The 24,590-nt window shown below is 42.2% G+C and overlaps 1 protein-coding gene across 7 annotated transcripts in view; it reads right to left on the bottom strand.

Moving 5' to 3' along the window:
• TLE4 (TLE family member 4, transcriptional corepressor) overlaps window positions 1-24,590 on the bottom strand; it is a 130,832-nt gene that overhangs the window by 82,862 nt on the left and 23,380 nt on the right. For all 7 annotated transcript variants that reach the window (XR_014555953.1, XR_014555954.1, XR_014555955.1 and 4 more), the window contains one exon: window positions 7,572-7,634. Coding sequence is in view for 1 of the 7 variants with exons in the window: in XM_083702011.1 (XP_083558137.1) it covers window positions 7,572-7,634 (63 nt within the window). In the remaining 6 variants the exon portion in view is untranslated. The remainder of the gene's footprint in view (window positions 1-7,571; window positions 7,635-24,590) is intronic.

Below are 24,590 nucleotides of genomic sequence, written 5' to 3'. Positions count from 1 at the left end.
AAAGAGCTCATAAACCTGGACAAACGTTTGAGTAATCTGCTCAGTCTTGTATGAACTGGCTGAATGAAATGAATGGCTTAATTTTTATTTTTATTTTGTTAAGAGGAGCCATATATAAGTTGGTGTTTGGAATTCCAAACAAATGGCTTTCAATAAGAATGAAGCTAAAAGAAGACCTAATCCTTCACAAAGTTATAGAAATGGAATTGCAAGCCAGTAAACTTGGTTGAGCTAAATCCAAATCAGACAACTGGGGAATGTGATATTAATAAGTTTATCACATTTATAGAAAAATATGTACTTCCAGTACTAGACGACCTTCACCAGAAAGTGGATGTATCAGTCCCTGTCGAATTTGGTTTGCAAGGAGCAGAGAAGGGAAAAATCTTGCCCATAAGCCAGATCAGCTTCCTCACCCAATCCATGACATATCAGAATGCAAAACAGACTACATTAATCACAACTTTTGCAAGATTCTCTTTCAAGTCTATGCCATTTGGAAACCCCAGGGGCAAAGTTAAGCATTATTTAGCCAGGATCAAAGACCCAGTTTGGCACCCTCCATGCACATTTGTATACACACACACACACACACACAGGCTGGAAACCTCAATGGCGCCCCTCTGGAAGCTTCACCCAGGGCAAAAAAACTAGCTACCCTCCCCTCCCCCTGGCTATGGCACTGGGAATCACAAGTATTCCTCCAGATATCTCAAGGAAGATGACAGAACTCCTTACGTCACAAGAGCGCCACCACCTTTGGGCCATATTTGGCCTTTCTCTGGTGCCATCTGCATCTTGATGCTACCACCACCAATGCAGAAGGAACAGCAGACAACCAGGCAAACTCATCCCTCTTTGCGGGCTCTATTGCCTGGAAGTCCATGCTGCCACTACCTCTAGGCACCATATTCCATGGTTTGACCACCAAGTTTACATGTGCACCTGACTACCTCCTGACATATTAGAGTATGAGGAATCAGACTTTTATACTTTACTACCAAAGAGCAAACAGAGACAGCCTAATATTACTGAGCAGTTGACATAGGAGCAGGAGGGGGAAGCAGAACCCTGGAGACATCAAGGACAACACGGATAACTGAACTGAGGGGAGCAGGGTCAAAGTGACTGGAACTGAAATAATTGAACAGGCTACTAATGGAAGATATCCAAGCCCTTATTTACCTAGACAAATGCTGCAAGTGAGCCAAGCAGAGAGCAATGTGGCTTAGTACTGGAAACGACAAAGCATAAACTCTTATCCTTTGACTACTGCAAAAGAAATAGTTCAGCACAGTAAAAGGAACTGCTAGTCACTACATGCCAATGTTGTGCCCTTCGGATCTTGTTGGGATCCTTGACCATTGGCCATGCTGGATGGACCTTGATGGGGGCTGGAGTCCAATAAATGCTGAAAGGCACTATGTTGCTGACCTATGCAATACATATTGGGGAAAAACTAGTAGATGGCCTGTGAACTGGGAAGTCAACGGACTTTTGTTGTTTTGGACTACCATTATATCAATATCCTTCCCTTCCCTATTACCCATCAAAGCTTTGTTAATAACTGAATACCATGGTTTGCTTTGGCATTCCAGATGGATTCACAGTGATATTAAACAATGTTTTACTGAGAGGAGACCTACTGAAATTAATAAACCTAACTGGGTCATGTTCATTAATTTCAGTGGGTCTACTCTGAATAAAACTTAGTTGAATAACACCCATAACCAATAATGCTACCAAATTGCAGAATCCTACTTGTTCTCAACAACTTACCACTTTTACCATATTATCAACAGATCTCACTGTCTTCAAGTAAATAGCGAGACAGAGAGAGCAGTACAGACTGCAAAGAAAATATTGAGACAGAATGACTGACATATTGCTCTTTTAAAGCTACAGGTCAACATCACTGATAGCCACCGGATATAGCTCGGCAGAATTGCTAATGGAAAGACAAATCAGAGTATCCATTCTAACTCCAGAGAAGAATCTCATTCCAAAATGGCCTGACCTGAAAGAAACTGCCTCTTCAGATTACAAAGCTAAAAGAAGTTATACACTTTTTATAACTAGTGTAACTCAGTGCAAAAACAATGACATTGAGAACCAAGGAGAGTGAGCTTATATCAAACTTGATGGAAAAAAGACATGGCAAACACTAACTATGGTACATGGAAAAATGGAACACCCAAATCATATTGTTGAGGGAACATGAGATATTTAGTAGAAACAGACATCTTTCTATTCTTGTACCTCCAAACCCAACTTTATCTACTATAGGGATGGGGAACCTGTACCCCTATAGATGTCATTTGGTCTACAACTCCCATCATCTCTGATACTTGATCTTGCTAGCTGAGGCTCATGGAAGCTGGGAGTCCAACAACAACATCTAAAGACTCCCAGGTTAGCCGCCCATGATTCACTGAGACTTTGCCAAAGGCATCTTATAGCACTGATTGTGACGTTACTGCTCAGACCACCACTCACTTCAGTCAAGTTATTTGGAAGTCTTTGAGGTGTAGAAGTAAGAGGCTGATGACCTAAACTATTAAATGTTTTAATGGTGGTGACTGATTAAACTGTTGTCAGCTGAGGTTGTAAATAGTGTAAATAGTGCCATTTTATACCACATAAGCTCCCAAGACATATGTTATGGCCATCCAAAATTTGCATTTTGAAAATTTTTAAAGATATTTTTAAAGACTGTTCCTGTAGATCTCCTGCTATAATGCCATGGTGCTAAAGACTTTTTGTGCCACCCCAATCCCCCCCTTTTTAAGAATAGCACCCAGTCACTGTTATTATTTATTGCATTTATATCCCACCTAACATAGCCAGAAGTTGCCTGTTTTTATAAATGTTCTCAAGTAATGTCACATTTCTTTTAAAAACCCTCTTTTTATCATCAATCCCCCAATCTCCCTCCTCACTTGAATTTTTAAAAAAATCATTTTTCCCAGCCCTGAAAAAAATCACCATATAAAATGAATGGCAATTTGACCTGTAACTGAATCAACTACTAAAGCTTTAATAGATTTATCTACAGAGACTGGTTTTCAATTTCTGAATTAAAAAATGTGGTATTCCATATCAATACAAAAGCTGAAATAGATTATGTAAAATAAGAAATATTCAGACTTTAGCAAAATAGGAGAATGCTTGGAAATATACCATATTTATGTGCTTTTATAGGTGCAAGCTTCAAGTTGCCTTGGTGTAGATAGAATTTGGAGTTGTGGAGTACTCTTCACAAGGACGTATTTCCACCAACTGAATGATTGTGCTGGGAACTCACACATTGAGTGTGGCACCACATTTAACCAAGCCTTTCTCTCACCCTTGTGAGTTTACTCCTCCTTCTGCCGCTCCTTTATAACTATTTGGCACTCCTGACCCACCCCCTAAGACACACAGACACTGCTGCCCCACAACATTTTGCTATCTGGAGCAGAGCGCCAATAGTCCCTCATCAAAATAGTCCCTCAATGAATGGCAACACTTTTTAAGGGGTTGGGGCTTTCAGACAGAAATTTCTGCCTATCACACTTTCAGTGGGTTAGTCTGTCACATGGCAGTGCCAGTTCTATTTAGTGGTTCATTATTTTTGATACCAAGTTTATAGTCATGGGCCAGAGAACTTCATTCTTGTCTCTTAATTCATGAAGGTCCACTTTTTAAAAACTGTAATCTACCATACAAGAGGCCCGATGTGGTGTAATAAAAATAATATCTCATATGGACATGGCAGACCTAGGCTCACTAGCTCAATCCACCACTCACTCACTGGGTAGCCCTAGATGAAACATTTACTACCAGGGGCAGTAAATAGCTGAAATAATTAACATTACAGATACAAATGATCTGTGCTCCCCACCAAACACTGCGCATCTCAGCTGACTGCTGCACAACACTGTGTAATCCTACCTGTGATTTCAAAATATTGATAAAGAGAAATGACCTTCTTAGAATCTGATACACTTCAACATTATTGTCCAATACAGTGGTACCTTGGGTTAAATACGCTTCAGGTTACAGACTCCGCTAACCCAGAAACAGTACCTCGGGTTAAGAACTTTGCTTCAGGATAAGAACAGAAATTGTGCTCCGGCGGCGCAGCAGCAGCAGGAGGCTTCATTAGCTAAAGTGGTGCTTCAGGTTAAGAACAGTTTCAGGTTATGAACGGACCTCTGGAACTAATTAAGTACTTAACCCGAGGTACCACTGTAATGAGCACAATTCTGGGAAGGCATTGCTTAAACGAAAGTATGTGGTTACTGGCCTTTAAATCTTGTTTCCTGTGGCCAAGCAGATGGTAAGGTGGTGAGAAGAGAACACAGGGTAAGTGGAATTAAAGATGAAACGTCTGTCTCAACATCTGGCTTATGTGCTACTTTGTGCATGGCAAGAGTGGGGAGATTTGAGGCCACTAGGATCTACTTTGGTGTTTTTTTTTATTAGAACTCCAATATTTACAAGCCAGAGCCAAGTGAAGAAGACATGCGCTAGGTACAAGGTCCACTGAATACGTTCTGAACCCAGGAAATTGTTTTCAGTACCAAAACTGAACTGAATTTGCAATCCTCAACCAATAATTCTACTCCTAGTTACTTTCTTCATGTGAGAAGCCTAGTTTTGGTGGAAAATTTGTACTGTTCATGAACAGCTGTAAGTTAGAAGCCCCTTGCTGATCTGACAAGAGATCCAAATCTATCTTCTGCCCTCCCCGATGCACGATACAGAGGAATGGAACTAATTGGGGGGTGGGGAGATAAATCTCCTCTGAACACCCCTTTCTTCTAGCATTCTACTTAAACTCTATATGGAAATTCTGACAATTATTTTTCTTTTGGAATCCTGTTGCTCCCTATCAGATACAAATGGCAAGAGGATATGTAAGACTAGAAGCAGAACAAACCACTGTTTGTAAAATTACAACCCAACAGGATAATCACAAGGGTTTAGGGTACCAGGGATTTGTCTTTACACATCTGCTTATGTAACCAATGAGATGATAAAACAAACAGCAGGATAACTCATTCCATACTGTTGATCATCTGCCCCAACCACATTTGTAATTCCAATGGGTGACTCCATTTTTAAAAAGACATTTTCATATTTGCACTGCCAGTGAATAAAGAGAGAAACTATTTTTGTCAACTGGAATGCTATATGGAAAATGGAAGAAGGAAATATTGTGACCGTGTTTCAAAGGTAAACATCTAAGCTACAATCACAAAGAAAGGTAAGTATCATAGCACACCTGAAAGCAGATATTAGGCCTGCTACTGGCATTTGCACTATAAATGTCAAATACTTTCCAATTTTAGGAACCAATTTTAGGAGCCAAGGTTTCCTACAAGAAACCCTGCAAATTCCCGAACAGTTCTAAAAATTATCTCCAGATTCCTGAGATGGAAGTCATGACCAGATTAGGTTTGTAACACCACATGCTGTGTAACAGAGCATACACTGTCTTCAGAATCCAAAAAAGCTGATATTATTTTGCTAGTGTACATTGCAGCAACCCATCTTCTAACACGGTTGGAGGAACTTACCCAGTGCAGTACTTGTTCCAATCTCTGGGGTCCCCAAGAAGACTCTTAACAATGCCATCTTGCATCAGATTTATACATCGGTAGAATAGAAAGGGTGGTATTTTCAGAGGCTACTCCACTCCAGTTACGGAATTTCCTCCCACTATTGCACATGTGGATACCTTTGGCCTTCCAGATGTTGCTGAACTGTAACTCCCATTATTCCAGGCCAATGGTGGTGCTTGCAGGGCTGATAGGAGTTGTAATTCATCAACATCTGGAAGGGCCAAAGTTTCTCACCTCAGCGCTATAGACTCAAAACCCAAATCCCATGAAACAACGCTGTAAGGCCTACTCAGTTGGGCTTGTCTTAAGAGTAGGGAAATCACTGCACAATGGTATTTCATTTCATTCTGCTCTATGTGGGGCAGTGCTTTCTTCTCAGGGGCTACTCAGTACTCAAGTACTGGCATCCCTCTTTTTGGGGGGGGGGCGGCTAAAAGGGTGTGACACTTACTATAACCATGGTGAATACCAGCACCTATTTTACTAGGGGGAAAGCACTGATGTGAGGGTTGTTGTTTTTGGTGGGAAGGAGGGCTTTCTGCCTTTGAAAAAGTAGACTTCATTTCTAGGTCACACTCCATTTCTATCCCTGGCCATACTCAAAATACGTATAAAGAGGTTTGGACCCAAAGGCATCAAGCCTAGCTATGTTAAGATGCACGGAACCGTCACTCAATATGAATCATAAGCAAATCCTGATTATGCTGTAAACAGAAGTCCCCGAGATCCAGATTGCCTTTTTTAGGATTACCGAGAAGAAGTGAGAGAGAAACAACCATGCAAAAATAAGGAATGGATGGAATGTGAAAGGTTCCATTATTCCAGGAGAAACTGAGTCTACTCTCTCCTCCCAAATCCCAATGAACATTAATCTACGATTAAGCCATATGATATTTTTCATGCCCTAAGAGTCATATTTATTTCCTCACTAGCCAAAGGTAAAAAGTTACCAGCAGCCTATTAGGAAAGCATAATTTTTCATTTCAAGGAAAGCGTGAGATTTGGAAAACTAGCTCACCAAGTCAATACGAATTTTCTCTCTCCAAGCCTAGATAGATTATTATTTTTAAATCCTCGGTTAATAATCAGGTTGAAGAAAGAGGAACCAAGGCCAGATGGCGGGGAGGGAGAGACCTGCATTAGCCTGTTTACTGTTTACTCTCTAGTACATCAGCAGTTGATGGCTCTTCTTCTTTTTCTGCCAAGTTTAACACCAATAGTCAAGAATGCTGCACAAATCATGCCTTTCCAGCAATTTTTCAATATATCCTATTAGATGCCAGCTTGACAGAGTCATTTTTTTAAACACCAATGTATCGGAATGACAGGCAAACATTTTTATATAACTAGCGGCCCGATCCTAATGCTTACACTGCAGCAGGACGAAAGCAGAATAGGACGCAGGCTTTCCAGCTGCTGATGCCGCAAACCACAAATATGGAATTTCACTATTCCAAAAACATGGTGATGGAACTAACTTAGATATATACAGACTAGGTTTATTCATGGAGGGTAGGACTATTAATACCTTTTACCATTACCTCTAACTAGAACCTACATGTTCAGAGACAATATGCCTCCAATTACTACATTTGGGGGAGTGTGGAGGTGGGCAGCAAAGCAAAGTTTGATGGCTATGCTATAATTCTCTTTCCCCTTTATAAACTTCCAGAGGCACCTGGCTGGAAGAAACAGGATGTCAGATTAACCTTAAGGTCCTTCCAATTTCACATTGGCACCAGGGCAGAGATGCTGTAGGCACCAATATTTAGGATCATTGATTTAAAACTGTCTCTTGCATGAATATTAAACCCAAGTGATGATGGACAAGGAATGAAGTGGCAGAAAAATGAAACATAAACACTGAAAGCATTGCACTGCCAGAGAGACACCTCATTTCCTCTTTAGTTAAAGCAATTATCCTGCAATTTGAGGCCAGCACGTATAAACAGCCCCCCTTACCTCCTGGGATAAGAAAGGAATGACCTGGGCACATATGGCATTCAGCCTCTTGACAATTTCTGCCTGTGGATGAGAAAGGGAAAGTTAGTGAGCAACATACTGCAAACATACCATTGTGATCACAAATAAAGAGCAAAACACATTTTAAAACAGCTGTTTTGACAGATGGGCAGCTCAGTCCTCTGGAATGGCTTCAGGTGCTGCACCAAAGCAGCTATAAGCAGGAAAACAGGAACCTCTGGTGGGTTGAGACATAGAGCTGCCCCTTTTTCTAACAAAATAGCCTTACTACAGGAGGACAGTAGCATGCGGTTGTGCATATCCTCGAGACCAATAAGCAACTCTTAAAACATGGGATGAAAGATAATTGCAGCTTCTGTCCCCTCACCTTCACAACCTAACACTGATGGAAGTGGATAGAAAGAAGCTTTTTTCCTTCCCATACAATAACAGGACCTTAGGTGATGCTGCAAGACAGGAGAGTCAGGACAGACAAAAGTACTTTTTCATGCAGCGCATAAGATGATTAAATTCACAACCACAAGACGCAGTGACGGCTACCAACTTGGACAGCTTTAATCGAGATTAGACAAATTAATGAGCAAGGCTTTCAGCAGCCTCTAGCCATGATGGCTGAATACCCCCCTCCAGAATCAAAACAACGGTGCTTTAATACTACAGTGGAGGGGGGCTGTTGCACTCATGTCCTGCTTGTGGGTTTTCCACAGTCACTTGGCTGATCACGGTGGAACAGAATGCTGGCCTGGATGGGCCTTTTGGTCTGATGCACCAGACCTCTTCTTGTGCTTTCTGCTGCCTGTGATTATGGCTGGACCTCACTGCCAACCCAAGCATAGAGATGTACTGGTTTAGCTAACTCTGTGCAATTCTAGCATCTGGATTGTACTGGATGGTCCAACGGGGCATGTTAGGTTTGGAGGATCTTGCATCACTCATGTGCATGTTTTAGACCTAAGTGAACTCTGGATTCCTTGGTTGTATTCATCCTTCCAAAAGGAAATCAAACGTAAGGAACAACAGTGGCAGACCCAGTTCAGCAATTAGGAAGCGAATAACGGTCAACAATAACCACTTGCTGCTCTGAGAGCTCCTCATAATAGCAAGCACTTGAGCTTCAATGCAGAACAGAGAATTGAATTTCCATTGGTGAATCGGACTTTCTTGAAAGATTTCGGGAGCCTTTTGTAGCACAATAAGCAGGTTTTTTTAAATATAAAAAACAACCTCTGAGATTGGCACACACTTTCCCCTTCTTAAATAAGATTCCTCACACCCCTGCAACCCCCCCCCCAAAAAAACAAGTGAAAAGCAAAACTCTTATCTTTCAACTGCATATGGGATCAAGTGTGTGTTTTGCTTTTTTTTTTTTAAGTGAAGTTTCACACTGAAGTGAGCACTTTATTTACAAACAACTACTGGGCGATTAAAAGTTTTCATTTGATTGATCAACTAGCATCAGAATAATCCATTAAAAGCAAAACGTTTGCACACCCCACAGATAACACCTCCATTTTTAAAAACACCCCCTACATGGGCACAGCTCCAGTTAAAAATGAACAAAGGCAGGAATTGGTATCTGAATGCCTCAGGAAGACTTTAATAAAAGTGTTGTTCCTGGTGGGGGGGGGGCACCACCTGGGCTCCACTTCAGGCCACAAGATGCACACGTGCTGATGTGTGGGTGCTTGCTTTTTGATAAACTCTAGCCTCAAGCACAGGGTGAACATTAGCCCCACCACACCCTGGACCACCTTGCTTGCAAAAACACAACAAGGTTGCTAAAGCCCCCATCCAATGCCTCTGAAATGAGCCCTGTTATCAGGGCCACTCCACACAACTGCTGTGATACTTGCTTGACATTCCTGCATACATGTCCTTTCACACAGGACTATAACTTCGACATAATTACAGAGAGAGAGAGAGAGAGAGAGAGAGAGAGAGAGAGAGAGATGTTGTGTTTGTAACAGTGCGCAAAAGACCTAAACCCGGCACATGGTAGTGACCACATACAAGCAACTGGCCATGGCAAGAAACCAAAATGCACAGGAATTTCAAGCAGTTAACATCAGCTCGAGGGTCATGTGAACTAGCATCCCTTAGGGATCTGTAAATAGTGTGGATTTGATCAAAGGCTTGTTCCCGCAGACTTCCAACTTCACCATTAATAAAAGCAGACTCGTGAACCTCGGTCCACATACCAGCATCCCTAGCTGAACAGGACTCACACCCCTCGCTCGGCAGCCCATCAAAGGATGGACCAGGATGGAGTAGAACCCTTGGTCCTACTAACATATTGTCCTGAAATAAGAGTCCCTTCAGCTTGCTTTTTGTTCAGAGGCAGATGGATTAGTCCATTGTAGTTTAAAGAATAATACTGTATATTGTTACATGAGCTTCTCCAGGCACTTCACCAGATTACAACACATTCTGATGACAGGCATTTGTGTCTACAAAGGCTCGTCCCATAGCACAGGTGCAGGGAACCTTTGGCCCTCCAGGTGATGCTGAACTACAACTCCCCTCATTCCTAGTCATTGGCCAATGAGGCTGATGAGAGTCAGTAACATCTTGAGGGCCAAAGACACCTGCCACAGCAAATGAAGAAGAAGAAGAAGAAGAAGAGTAGCAGTAGTAGTTTGGATTTGATATCCCGCTTTATCACTACCCGAAGGAGTCTCAAAGCGGCCACCAATCTCCTTTCCCTCCCTCCCAAAACAAACACTCTGTGAGGTGAGTGGGTGGGGCTGAGAGATTTCAAAGAAGTGTGACTAGCCCAAGGTCACCCAGCAGCTGCATGTGGAGGAGCAGGGAAGCGAGCCCAGTTCACCAGATTACAAGTCCACTGCTCTTAACCACTACACCACACTGGCTCTCACCTGGATACAAAGAAGTTCAAACAGAACTTTCCCACCCTCTACTCCTTGATGCAGCCCTCCAAAAAGCTGCTCCTGAGGGTCAAGGAACCCTCCAGAATGAAATGGGATGTGCCAAAGAGAGATGCAGTGGGAAGGGAAGTGTGGGGGGGGTTGGGGGGGAGCATTTTTCATAAGTGGGAACATTGTCCATAAGTGGGAACATTGAGATTCAATCCTTCTGACTTGGGACTGTGCCATAAGTCTCAGAGGTACTGAGCAACTGGGACATGGCTTCAACACCCCCACCCTGACTTTTTGAAAACAAAGAATGGTTATTCAAGACTAAGAGTTTTCTTAACCAAGAGTGTCAACACTGCTGCATATCTCTAACTGCATAAATACTGTAAATCCCTTAAAGGGGGGACGTGGTGAAGGGTCCTGGACCCTCCTCTCCCATTAAGTTCTAGCATTTGTTACTGTACTTTGGATGCATCAACAGGTTTTTGCTGAGCATAAAGTGTCACCTAAACACCACAATTTATACCAGCAGATCTGTAAATAAAACGTTTTAGCTAGTTAACACAGAATAAAAACAGAGCAGCTCAAAATGAAACTGAGCGCTTTCTGTTCTCAAAATATGATCCAATAGCTCGCATGGTGCACATTCAGCCCCTTCTGTTCTGTAATCTACTCTACGTGCTTTGCTTTAATAGAAGGAAGGAAGACAGGCCACCTCTAAAGGGAGATTTTAAAATTGCATTCTACTTTGGGTCAGTTTGTCATTACATTCAGTGACAAAATGTTCTTTCATGCAAAGTCATTACCCGAAGGACAGATACACTCATACTTGTCTAATTTAGGTTTCCTTCTTTCATCAGCAACCCTTTCGACCTTCTCACTATGCAATCTTTTAAAAGGCAAATACTTCAAAAACCTGTCTAACACAGAAAAGAATACAGAGTGACCAAGAAGAAGCCGTTCTTCCTGAAAGATCCTTACTAAGGGAACCCCAACTACGTCGCCGAAAACCAGGAAATGCAAAGTTGTTTTTTTCATTACGAAACTGCAGGATCAGACTATTTTTCCCTTTAGAGCAGTGTTGACTACTCTGAACAGGAGCAACTCTCCAGGGCCTCAAGACAAAGATTCTTTCATATTTCTTGCAACCTGAACCCTTTAACTCTAGATGCCAAGAATTGAACCCGGGATCTTTGGCATCACAATATGTCCTCCTCCACTGAGCTATGATACCCTCCCTATGTAGCCCTTAGTACGGTACATGGAAAATTTGAATTTGCTTGGAAGGGAGCACCAAAAGTTCTATTTGCAAGCACAATTCACATTCTTGCACACTCCAATATGCACATGTGTGCAAAGTTACAAACACAGAATTATACAAGTGAAGCTAGAATTTTGATCACACCAGTGGCAGCAGTCTCGCTTGACAATAATGCTCAAACTGAGCAGTCTACACATCTGCTCAAGAACACCAGATTGTTAAGCTCTACCCTACAGCACAATTCAAAGGGTCCTTGTGCAATAGCCCTGCCCTCACTGGATGAGCAGTAACTGTAACTGTAGAGACTACAATAACATAAGGTTACCAGATTTTTTTCAATGAATCCGGGGAAGCTTTTCAACTTCAATGGATTTTGTATAGGGACTGATTTGTAAATCCGGGAGCTGTCCCCGGGAAACGGGGACGTCTGGTAACCTTACCATAACCCCCACGTTGCTGTGTCCTCCTGTTGCCCAACCTCCATGATCTTCAGGTTTACCTGTGTGGTTCTATCAAGGTACAATAATTATTGAAATCCAAATGCGGCAATCTCCAAATATCAAAAGTAAGGTCCATTTCGGAAATGTATCAGGCCGGTGACATGTTTCATATTAAGATTGGCATTTGAATGGCAAAATAAAACACCACCAAACAAATTGACTAGTCAAGACACTGGTCACTAATAGTCAAGCATTCAAAGCACAATTTAAACCAGCATACATCAATAAAGAGAGGAAAATATTTTTGTAAAAAAGAGTGTGGCTGGGGCTGACAGGACTTGTGGTCCAACACCACCTAGGGACCCAAGGTAGGGTCCACATCACTCCAGGCACCCCACAAAGTTGATGACAGACCACATGAAATTGTAGTGGACTTTGACCAACCCTACTTCTGGTGAGCTATACCTATAGCATGGAGTTTGCATCTTTACTGTACCTTTGTTTGCATCTTATTTCTTCCTGAACCTTGTGTTCCTGTTTAGAGATGGTGTTATATATATACAGTCATACCTCGGGTTAAATATGCTTCAGGTTGAGCATTTTCAGGTCATGCTCCGCGGCGACCCGGAAGTAACAGAACGTGTTACTTCTGGGTTTCGCCGCTCACGCATGCGCAGACGCTCAAAATGACGTCACGTACATGCGCGGAAGTGGAGAAACGTGACCCGCAGACGCATGTTACATTCTACTCAGGATGCAAATGGGGCTCCGGAACGGATCCCATTCGCATCCAGAGGTACCACTGTGTATGTGTGTTTGTGTGTGTGCGTATCTATATCTAGATATATGTATACCACCCCTTCAACCCAAGTTCTCAGGACTGAATGGAAAGGATACAGTAAAGTATAACATAAAACCAACACTAAAATCATAAAATTATCCAACTCACAGTTGAATTACAAAATAGCAGTAGTACAGAAGTGTACTTCTGTATACAATACAAACTGTCCAATCATCTCTTTGGTCCCCAGATAAAACATATATGACTTCAGCAGATGTTGAAAACTTCTCGAAGATGGGGAAAGCATTCTCTCTCATCCAGCAGTCCTGGCTGGTGAACTATTTTCTTGAATAATAACTACTGAACTATTTTATTTTAAAAAACAAGATTCCTTCTCACTCTGCTTCCCATTGCTTTCATTCTACTGTTGGCTGTACTCTCCCCTCACAACCTGGCCCAAATAACTTATCAGATTTTCATGATATGCTCCTTGTTTTGTTCCTCTGCTTTTGTTATTATGTTTTTAGATATGTTGTAAGCAGCCCAGAGTGGCTGGGGAAACCCAGCCAGATGGGTGGGGTACAAATAATAAAATTGTTGTTGTTGTTGTTTGCACTTCTTTCCAGATTTTCTGTGCTGCCATCAGCTACAAGGATTTCGCCTGAAATCAACATCCTGAAAAAAGTGAAAACTTTCATAATATTCTGCTTGATGACAAGCAGGAGTAATGGAAACGTTTTGTGGCTTTAATTACAGTTGTCTATGCCACTCCCAAACTACCAGCTCTTTCATGATCCTAGGCTGGAAAATCCGGTTTCATGCACTTGTTAAGACAGTACCTTCCGCAAGGATAAAAGATCAGATGGAAACATACAGAAGAAAACAAGGATTTAAGGCCATCTTCCTGGAAAACATTGAGATATGGTTTCCCTTGAGCTAAAAGAAGATGTGTGAAAGGAACAGAGGTTGGCCAAGGTCAAGAAGAAGAAAAAATTAAGAAAACAAACAGAGCATGTTGAGATAATAACATGTTTAGAGCCACTAAATGAATGTTCTTAATTTATGCTGCAACTCCACAAACACCCTTTATAAATGCAGCCTACCAGCAGAACTGTAGGTCTCATAATGCTCACCATTATTCCATTGTGTAGAAGTTGCAGCATCTTTAAGATCTATAACCACTAGGAGAAGATGACCACAGTAATAACAAGTTATAATAGATAGTAGGCGTTACGTAAAGAAAACATTGTTTGACTGACCCATTTTTTTAAGTGCACCTTTAATTGCAAATCATTATTGACTTATTGGACCAGCTGGGATAAAAGAAAATAGAGGTACAGTTGTCAATAAAGTTACTACTGACATTTCATCAGAATCTAAATTCAAGGCTAATTTGATATTCCCCTTTAGGCTAGACTAGCTATGTTTTCCCCACTAAAGGTTCCAATATAAAATTTAAATCCAGTATGGGTGTAGAGAATGGCTATCATGAAGATAATTTTGTGCAGGCCTGGTCAGTACCTGTATGGAAGTCTACCTGAGGAGTACCATGGGCACATGATTCTGAGCACCTTTACAGCTACAATCAAATAAAACCAATTTTTAAAAAGAATACACACACTTCAAGATACTGACCACAATAAACTTGGTACACCCATTTGTACAAAAGTCTACTTCTGCTTCCACGATGGCAGGGCATCTGGGTGCTTGCACTGTGTATTCTGAAGGCCTCACATTTTGGCTAAGCAAAATTTTGTTCCTATAACTGACCATACAAGAAATGATGTTGGTGACAAACCTTCAAAAGAGACTAAGGAACCCTCAAAAAAAAACCAGAAGGGATTCAGGGGAGGATGCACTTGCTATCCACAATTTGCACGGGGCAAAACGTTTATTTATTTAATTCACAATGCTAATAGGGAGCCCAACAGCATTAGGTTCTGTGCGTGGCTTACACTGCAAGCTAGATCTACCAAACAAGCAAATAAAATAATAAAGCTAGACAGTCCAGCATAGGCTAAAGGAAGTTCTATTGTGGAGAGGGGGAATTCCACAGCTGGAGTGCCACTGCTAAAAAAAACAACCTCTCTCCCTATTACCCATCCAGCACACCTTGGGGGGGGGGGGGAGGCTATAGCATAATTTAGTGGCAGAACAGGTGTGATTCTTCAGGTAACTTGGCCCCAAGCCATTTCAAGTTTTTAATGTTAATGCCGGCACATTGAATAGGGTCAAAAAATGAAGTTGAGGTCAGAACAGGTGACAGAGCACTGGCATAACATGGTCAAATCGTCCAGTCCCCATTTGCAGTCTTGTTGCCCTATTTGGAGCCAACTGAAGTTCCTGGTAGCTCCAAGCAAAATGCATTTTGCCAGTAAGGCATAAATAAAATTTAAAAATGCCACTTTCTCATGATGGTAATAACTAAGGTTATGGCTTGTTACTGTTCAGCTTGTGACACCAGAAGCTGGTTTTGTTATGCTGTGCAAAGATATAAAATATCATAAAAGTAGAGACTCCAAGCCCAGCGATCGAGGATCTTCAACCTTCCAGGTGTTGTTGTACTCCAACTCCCATCATCAGCATGGCCAATGCTAAGGGAAGATGAGAGCTGTAATCCAACATCATCTGAAGGGCCAGAGGTTTCCCAACCCTGCTGTAGATTTTAGATCACCTACAAACATGACAGCTAAGGAGTTTGAAGTAAAAGATAATGTGGTTCTTAGGCAGGCCTTAGGAAAAACCTATGTGTCTCCTAGGTGAGTGGGAGAAATGCAGACAGAAGCACTACAGAACACTGAAAGTTAGATAATGAAAACGGCAACTAAGCTTTATTTTATTCTCAAAATTCTCGTGATTATGCAGGGTGGCTGACTCATTGTTTTTACAATACTTAGGGCTGGCCACCCAGAAGCCTGTGTAAATCTTTCCCTCAAAGCCAAAGATTTATCTTAACCATCAAATAAAAGTTTATTGCAAATAAGCGGGTTGCTCTATGTGTTCACCCAAAACCTGCTGTAACCTGCCACCTGCTAAACCAGGTAATTATGAGGAGGATGAGAATCATACAAAGGGAGAACGCAAGGTAATTTCCCCTCCCTGAAAATATGAGCCTCACCCCAGGAATAAAACAAAAAACCCCTGAAACCCAGATGCTCTGGCATTGTTATACTATAAAAGTGTAGCAAAAGGATTATACAACTCTCCGGGCACAGCAGAAACCTTCATTTTGTTCTGTGTGTACTATCCGTGCAAAGGTATTATTAGTGGTATACAAATTATTCTTGGTCACAGGCTTGTTGAAACCATTCTTCAATCGTTTCTTCACATCCCATTAAAGCAGATGACAGAATCGCCGCACACAACTACGGCTTTCTGGTAAGCGATGTTTGGTTGTACTGTAATCACACATAAAGGCAATTCTCAGTTGCAACATGCCTTCAACTCTCGGGCAAAAATTCCAAACAAGTCCTTTTACATGCCAAGCGTTTGCTACACGTTCCCCTTTGCAGCCAGTGGCAGATTCTACTGACTCGGGACTGAATTTTTACATCTGTTTGTATTTTTAAGACAGGAAGGACAATATATCCAGAGGCAGTGAGCGGTGGGTGGAGATGCACACCCCTGGGGCTGCCAGCTCTTGAAATAAAACCTCCTTCTTTTTAACGTAAAAAAACAGTATTTAATAAAATACTGGGACATGGGCACAAAGCCAGCCGGGACAGGTGGCAGGCCCAGGGGTACAGCCAAAGGGCAGAGCCCACAGTGGGCCCAAGTATGGAGCACCAGTGGTGTTTGGCAGCACAAGCCATCTATTCATCCATGATACACACAGACACAAAAGTGGCAGGGAGCAGGGAGCAGAGAAAAGGGCCTTGCTCCGCGCTGTCCTGGAAACTGGCCAGAAAGCAAGCAAGCAAAGCAAAGCCAATCCTGGGGGGTTCCTCTAGTTGGCTGGCAACCTCTCCTGGGCCTCACTGTAATTTTTTCAATAACTCTGCCTACCACTAGCAACAACCTCCCATTGTATGTCTTGGGTGTGGGAAGTTAGTACAGTACAGTGGTACCTCGGGTTACATACACTTCAGGTTACATACGCTTCAGGTTAGACTCTGCTAACCCAGAAATAGTGCTTCAGGTTAAGAACTTTGCTTCAGGATGAGAACAGAAATCGTGCTCCGACAGCACGGCAGCAGCAGGAGACCCCATTAGCTAAAGTGGTGCTTCAGGTTAAGAACAGTTTCAGGTTAAGTACGGACCTCTGGAACAAATTAAGTACTTAACCCGAGGTACCACTGTACAGGTTTTCAAGCCACAAACGAGACAATGATGAAGTGAGCCACATGTAGTTTTCATGGCTCTCAAGTATCTTCCTATGCACAGGGACTTGCCCATGACTAAAGGCCTATTTATTGGTTCCACCTCCTTTGTGCCAGAAATTTTGTGCTACACTTGCACCCAGTAACACTTACTGGGAATGTTCCTGCATCAACTGCATTAGTTGCTTTCAAGCCACCATTGCACTAAATACCATAATATAGAGCTTTAAGACCTAGAATATGTTTTTATTGTAATTATCTGTACATACAATCATCCCTCGGATGATGGGATGTGTTGTCTATCATATGGCGGGTGCCACATTGGCTACACCAGATCTGGAATATTTCTCCCTGGCCCCCAACTAGGTTAATATGAATGACACAATTTCTTGCCAGCATTTGCTCAACTCTGTATACAAAGTAGTTGCATTGATTTATTCATTCTTTTTTTTAAAAAAATCCATATTGCAAAACATTTAAGGAAGCTACTTTCGCTTAAGATGCTCTTTTTCTTCATTCAGATGCTTTTGCCAATAGAGTTTTTATGATCCCCCTAATTGGCAAGAGGAAGCAGAGAAAGAGACCAAGCGAGGGGGAGAAGCAGGATTTCACAAAATTAAGTAGCCAATTCTTCACTTTGAAAGCTAAAGTTGCCTCGGAAACACTGCTGCTTCCATGGTCCTCTAATTTTGCTTCTTTTGTCCCATGGGGCCATGCTTTAGAGAGGCATTTATTTACAAGGCTTTCCAGTGGGCTTCAGTTATCGGCCAATAATACTGTGGACACACACTTCTAATGGCCTCTGTTTTGAAACCGAGTCTAATCTAATGGCACAGAGCCCAAACTCCTTTTCCAGCACAGCCATTAAAGGATGTAGGTTATTGCTGTTGTCACCATTGATATTTGTCATTGTAATGTAATTAGGGCCCTAAAATGATGCATTACAGCCCTTGGCACAGCTTCTATTAAAATCTTTTCTTCTGCTCACTGAACTGCGACCTGCTTTCTGATGAACAACAGTCAGACAGCTTTAGGGTGAGGAGCAGATTCATCAAAGAAGTATTTTTCAGCACTGGAAATGGGGGGGGGGGGCAAGAGAAAAAAGGCAACCTACGAAGAAAAGCACAAAGCGGGGGGGGGGGGAGAGAAAAACCACACGGCACATTTGAATTTCATCTGACCACTTGAAATTCTGATTGCATCTGATGAATCTTGCTTAGACAATATATTCCCAGCCTGCGAATCACATGGTTAATCAGGGTTCTAATCTGCTATCCATCAGCCTATGCCAGCAATGTAACTTCCAATCAAATTTATAGGTTATGTGGGTCACGCATCCCTGAGCAACCACATTCACAGATCTCCCATTTAAAAACAGGCATGGATTCTAAAACGCTGATGTTAGGGTGACTGGATGTTAGAAGACTATTCAGGGCTTTATGAAAGCCTCTGATAAACAGCTGCTAAATTATTGCCTGCGGATGAAGCACGATGTTCCGAAAGAGCATTAATGGCCCAATAAAAGGGCGATTGTTCATGCCAAAACCTAAAAAGGATAGCCTGTGCTGCCATACTTTGTCAAAAATGTTAATAAATACTGACGTGTCTACCGCTTCCTTCCTTAACACGAAAAAGCATTCCCCTTGCATAAAAACACACCAGAGAAGACAGGCTATTTCCATTTCTTAAAATGATACAGCCTAACACAGAGTCCAAGTATAATTCATTTTTTCGTATATTTAAACAAAGCACATTGTTGTACATTTGTGTTGCTTTAAAAAACAACAACATGAAACATCCTCCCCCATTCAGCTACATAACAATGTATTCTAAGGTTTTGATATGTTCACTAGAAAAATAATTATTATTTATGCATTTACAGCATTGCCTTGCTTATTGATTATGGAGCCAGACTACCCATGAGCAGAACTGTGTCCAGTGCAAGGGAGGTTGCTCTGGGGGCATCAGGAGGAACAGGAGAAAAGTGCCCCCATCCCTTCCTTCGATGGGAGCCTCTGCTGGATTTCAGAGCCATTCTGTTTGTGAAGGGCAAAGCTGGTTCCAGCTCAACATATATACATATACCAAATATAAACCACTTTTGCTCCAAAGAGAACAAGATAGAAGAGGAACCATGTGCACTCTTTTATCTTCACTATAACCCTGGGAGGCAGGTAATACTGGGAAATATGATGTCATCCACAGTAACCAGTGATCTACATGACTGGGTAAGGATATGAACCAGGGTCTCCCCAGCAGTAGCATAGCATGGGAAGGGGGGCCCGGGGCAGTTGCCCCAGGCAAAAAATTCTTAGGGCCGCATAATTTCAATACACGGTGCTGCCTTAGATAGCTGTGTGCTTCCATCGCTGGGCTCCGTTGAAAACGGCTTTTCTATGCGAACCAGGAAGTGACCTCTTCAGACAACGTAGCGACTCTCCTTTTCTTACCCCTGCAGCTGCAATCTCCTGGGTGATGCAGACACCATTAGGCAGTTGAGTGTGTATGCGTACTCCATCTGTTCCCCTCCCTGTAACTTGCCTTGGGTGCTGGCAACCCACAATACGCCACTGCTTCCCAGTCCTTGTCTGAAACCTGAACCACTATAGCACAGTTCTAGCCATCCCAAAGACATAAATCTCCTCTTTATCCAGGAAATTATTATTCTCATGGTTTTTAATCCTACCCCACCAGCAGTGGGATAAGAGAAGCTAGGCCACAGGACAAAAAGGAGATGAACTGGTGGCTGAAGAATGGTTGTTCCTCAGCATATGCAAACACTCTTCAGTCACATGAAGTTATGCAGTAACCCCATCCCAAAACCTTGTTATCCAAGACTCTATTATTTGCTATGCTTTTCTTTCTCTTCAGGCCCAGATGGCAGCAAGCAATCATAAACAAAATCAATAATCTAAAAACTAGATTTAGTTAGCAAAGTTTAAGTCATTCTAGGATCCTGGTGCAACAGCACCAAAAATCAGCAAACTTTGAAAGTGAACAAGGCATGCGTGCAGATCTGAACTATCTAATCTGGTTCCATCATTACAAAGAGCCAATGGTCTCTTGCAAGGTATCTTTGGAACATATGCTGAAGGATTGTGACCAGCTATGGGCAGGCAGGCAGGCAGGCAGGCAGGAAGTCTCTAGATCTAGTTAATAGGTTTTGGAAACAGTCTGCATGTTTTCGTTTATTCATGTAATTCTGGGCTATTTTCTATCTATTTGGGCTTTTACCAAACCCTGACAAGTTTGGCTGCATAAGCCTTTTGGAGGCGAAGCAGTCTGTCTTGAGCAGTTGAAAACCCAAAACCCCCACGTCAAATATGCAGCTCAATAAATGAGCCAAGCACCCTGGCAGTTCACAACAGGGTGGTATTTATATTCCAAGTACATTTGATTTCACTTTTTAGAATGCTTTCCTTTGTGTGTGTCTTTAAAAGGGTCCTTCCCACCCAGCATCAAATACTTACGTATATAAATAAATTTATTTCAAAACATATGCCTGCATTTTGCAGCATTATAGAGGCAATGGACAAAATGTGTAAAATCTGGCCAAAACAATCAACTTAAGAAGTTTGAAATCACAACGATCACCTTAGTATTCCAAAAGCTCAGGTTCCACAATTAAAACACTATAATTTGAAAAAACAGATCTCTCTCCAAAGGACAAATTATGTTTATTAGGGTTTTCTTTATTGGTTGGGCTGCTATTCAAACTTTGCATGTCTACACCTTCCCAGCTGTAATGCTCTGATCTTTAGTGTCTTGGTTCTTAGCCTTCTTATACGATTATATCACCTGTGCCACACACAATTTCCACCTGAACAAGCAGCTTCTGTACAATGCAGCCTACATTACACAGCAATCTCTGAAGAATACTACAGAAAGTTAGGGTTTGCACTGAAATTCTGCAGAAGACATGACAGCACACACTGACCAGGACATCATTTCACATACTTGCTACAAGGTTGGACAGCTGATAACTCACTATATTGCTTGGAGGTTATCTGCGTCTGTTACAGGGTGTGCAAGCATTGCTCCAGTTTGTTAGTACAGTGGTACCTGGGATGTGAACGGGATCTGTTCCGGTGCCCCGTTTGCATCCTGAAGCGAACGTAACAAGTGACAGTCGTGTTTTGCCGCTTCCGTGCATGCGTGTGACATCATTTTGAGCGTCCGCGCATGCACGATCAGCAAAACCCGGAAGTAACACGCTCCATTACTTCCGGGTTGCCATGGAGCGCAACTCAAACATGCTCAACCCGAAGCACATTCAACCGAAGGTATGACTATATATACTCTGGTCTATGGGCGATCAAATGCATCTCACAAAGATGAAATCTACCATGCTTAAATTCAGAAAAAAAGGGATGAAATTTCATCTGTGGCTACTAGCCATTATGTTTATGTTCTACCTCCACTGTTGGAGGCAGGATACGACTTTTTTATGTGAAAGCTCACCTTTATTTTATTTTAATATAAATATTTTTATTGGCTTTTACAAGAACATATTCCAATTAATAAAAAGAAAAAACTTTTACCATATCCATATATGAGATTCTCTGAATCTCTTCTTTTTTTAAAAAAAAAAATTATTTTCAATGCAGAATGATAACAAAAATCACAAACATTGAATCCAAAATAATACTATACAAACAAACAAAAACGGAACATACAAAAAAAAAAGCAGAGGAAACAAAACAAAAACGAAAAGGCACACATCTACAGAAGAAAACCATATCATCATTATAATCTAGTCATTACATACATATACACATATTGACTTCCTTCCTTTGTTCTAAGACCTCAAAAAATTTACTCTTACTGTATTGTTGTGTCTAATTAGATTACTTCCATCTATGAATCTCATGACTTCCCACCAGTCCCTGCATGGGTCTTTAACATAATTTTTCTAAAACTACATGTCATTACGTTCTCCAGTTTTCATCTCTCTAAATTATCCATATTTTTTGTTTCTTTACAAGTTGTTTTTAAAGTCCAGCTATCGTTTTTATTTGTTTACAATGGTCTCCTAAGTAAGTTATAAATTTCCCCCATTATTTTTTAAAGTCATTATCTTCTTGATTCCCGAGTCTCCCAGTCAGTTTTGCCATTTCAGCATAGTCCAGCAATTTGGCTTGTCATTCTTCCTTGGTTGGAACTGTTGGTTCTTTCCATCTTTGGGCTAGTAGCATCCTTGCAGCTGTTGTCACATACATAAATAGTCTTTTCTGGTCTTTTGGGATATCGGAACCTATAATTCCTAACGGAAATGCTTCTAGGGTTTTTTAACAAATGTTATTTTAAACATTTTTTTTCCAATTCTTTATATATCAGTTCCCAAAAAGACTTTGTTATCCTACATGACCACCACATATAATAAAAGGTACCCTCCTTTTCTTTACACTTTCAACAAATATTGGTGCTTGTTCTATACATTTTGGATAACTTAGGAGAGGCAGGATACTTCTTAACGCCAATTGCTGGGAATCACAAACGCAGATAATACTCTGGCTCTCAGTACCAGGAAACTGCCTCATGTGCAGGAGCCGGTTGTGGGGACGCCTGGTTGCGCCCCCTCCCAAAAATGTGCCTGGGGATAGGCCCACGGCCCCCTCAGCCAGAGCATATGTACCCTAAACCTCTCTACAAACTTGGGTCAACATTATAGGATCAACGAATACCCAACACTGTTATCCTGAACAAAGCAACCGAGAGTAAGATAGCTCTAACTATCCTTTTTTATAACTCATTTTCAATTGGAGCAGAGGCAAACTAAGGCTGTAGCAGTCATTAATAGGGGAGGGGGGTCATGCACCTTCAAGCACACAGGGATTCCTTAAACATGTGAGATGGGCTACACAGACCATGTCCCGCCTCTGTTAAGAGTGTACAGCTTTTATGTATCTTAGAACTAACTAAAAAACAGTAGGCTTGCTGACAGGTGTGAGAGGGAAGAGCCTATTCTATCAGTATCAGCCGTGGATCCTATTACTGCCATCTACTCATAAGGTGCTGTTTCTTGCTCTTTAAGATAGCAAGGGATTGACAACAATATATCTGTTATGATGACCAGATGCCAGCCACACAAAGAAATGAGGAGGGCTTAAGGAGTACATGCTCCTGGAAAGTGGTCACATTCATGCACAGATGAGAAACTGACTCAACAGCAAAGTTCACGTAAGAAATACTTAAGACAGAGGCCCATTACATAATTCCCTTGCATAAGATGTCCATAAACATGAATATGCCCGGGCAGAGGCAGCAATATACCGTAAGGCTTTCTGGCGGTGATAACGTTACTGGCAGTGACTGGCTGAACTGCCTCAGGTCACAAAGGGATGAGGGCGTTTTGGTCAACGTTGGCCCAGTTCACCTGCCCCAGCAAACCACAGCTAAATGGGGAGAATACATTCTCAAACAATTTCTCAGGTGGCACTCATTTATTGCCCCAGTCCTAACGTAATTTGGGCCATTGGAGGGGATGGGGAGAGTGATGCTCCTCCAGTCCTCCGCAAAAGGACGCATTTTGGCTCAGCTCTAGTTTATTCAAGGAATATCCAGCAGGTGTCACGGTCATCCACATTTTTAAAAAGGCCCTCCTGCCTGCACACTAGACAGGTGTGTGGTGTAGTGAACTCAGCTGTGAAGCTCACCTTGGGCCAGTTACTGCCTCTTGGGTTAACCTGCTTCACAGTGTTGTCATGGGGACTAAGTTGGGGGGTACCAGTACTCACCATGATCCTCTTCCCCAGGCATGACCAAACTTGGCCCTCCAGCTGTTTTGGGACTACAACTCCCATCATCCCTAGCTAACGGGACCAGTGGTCAGGAATGATGGGAACTGTAGTCCCAAAAAAGCTGACGAGCCAAGTTTGGCCATGCCTACTCTTCCCCCTCGTTTCTCTCTCTCTCTCTCTCTCTCTCTCTCTCTCTCTCTCTCTCTCTCCTCTGCCCCACTTTGCGTGCCCCTCTCCACTGGAGTGGAGGGCGGTAGTGCTAGAAACAGAGGCCCCTGTCTTCTCCCACTTCTCTGTCTCTCCTCCCCACAGACATGGAAAGAGCAAGTAGAGATGAAAGGAAAGCCAGCTCTTGCACTTGCCCAGCTGTTCACAGAGCAGTGAGGAAAGTGAGGCAGCGCCACAGCAACTTGCCCAGGGGGAGAAGAGTACATTGCGAGGCAGACGAGGGGGAGACTGAGAGCGGAAACCGCAGCCCCAAACAAGGGCCTCCTTTTCCTCGCCACAGCCACCACTCCTGCTTTTCACAATCCTCCTTTCAGCCACTGTTGCTTGCATGCTCTCCCAACCCTCCATTACCTTAT

The sequence above is a fragment of the Podarcis gaigeae genome, assembly GCF_964106915.1.
Source record: "Podarcis gaigeae genome assembly, chromosome: 11".
NCBI lineage: Eukaryota > Metazoa > Chordata > Lepidosauria > Squamata > Lacertidae > Podarcis > Podarcis gaigeae.
The sequence above is the reverse complement of the archived record's forward strand: the minus strand, read 5'-3'. Positions and strand labels throughout refer to the sequence as shown.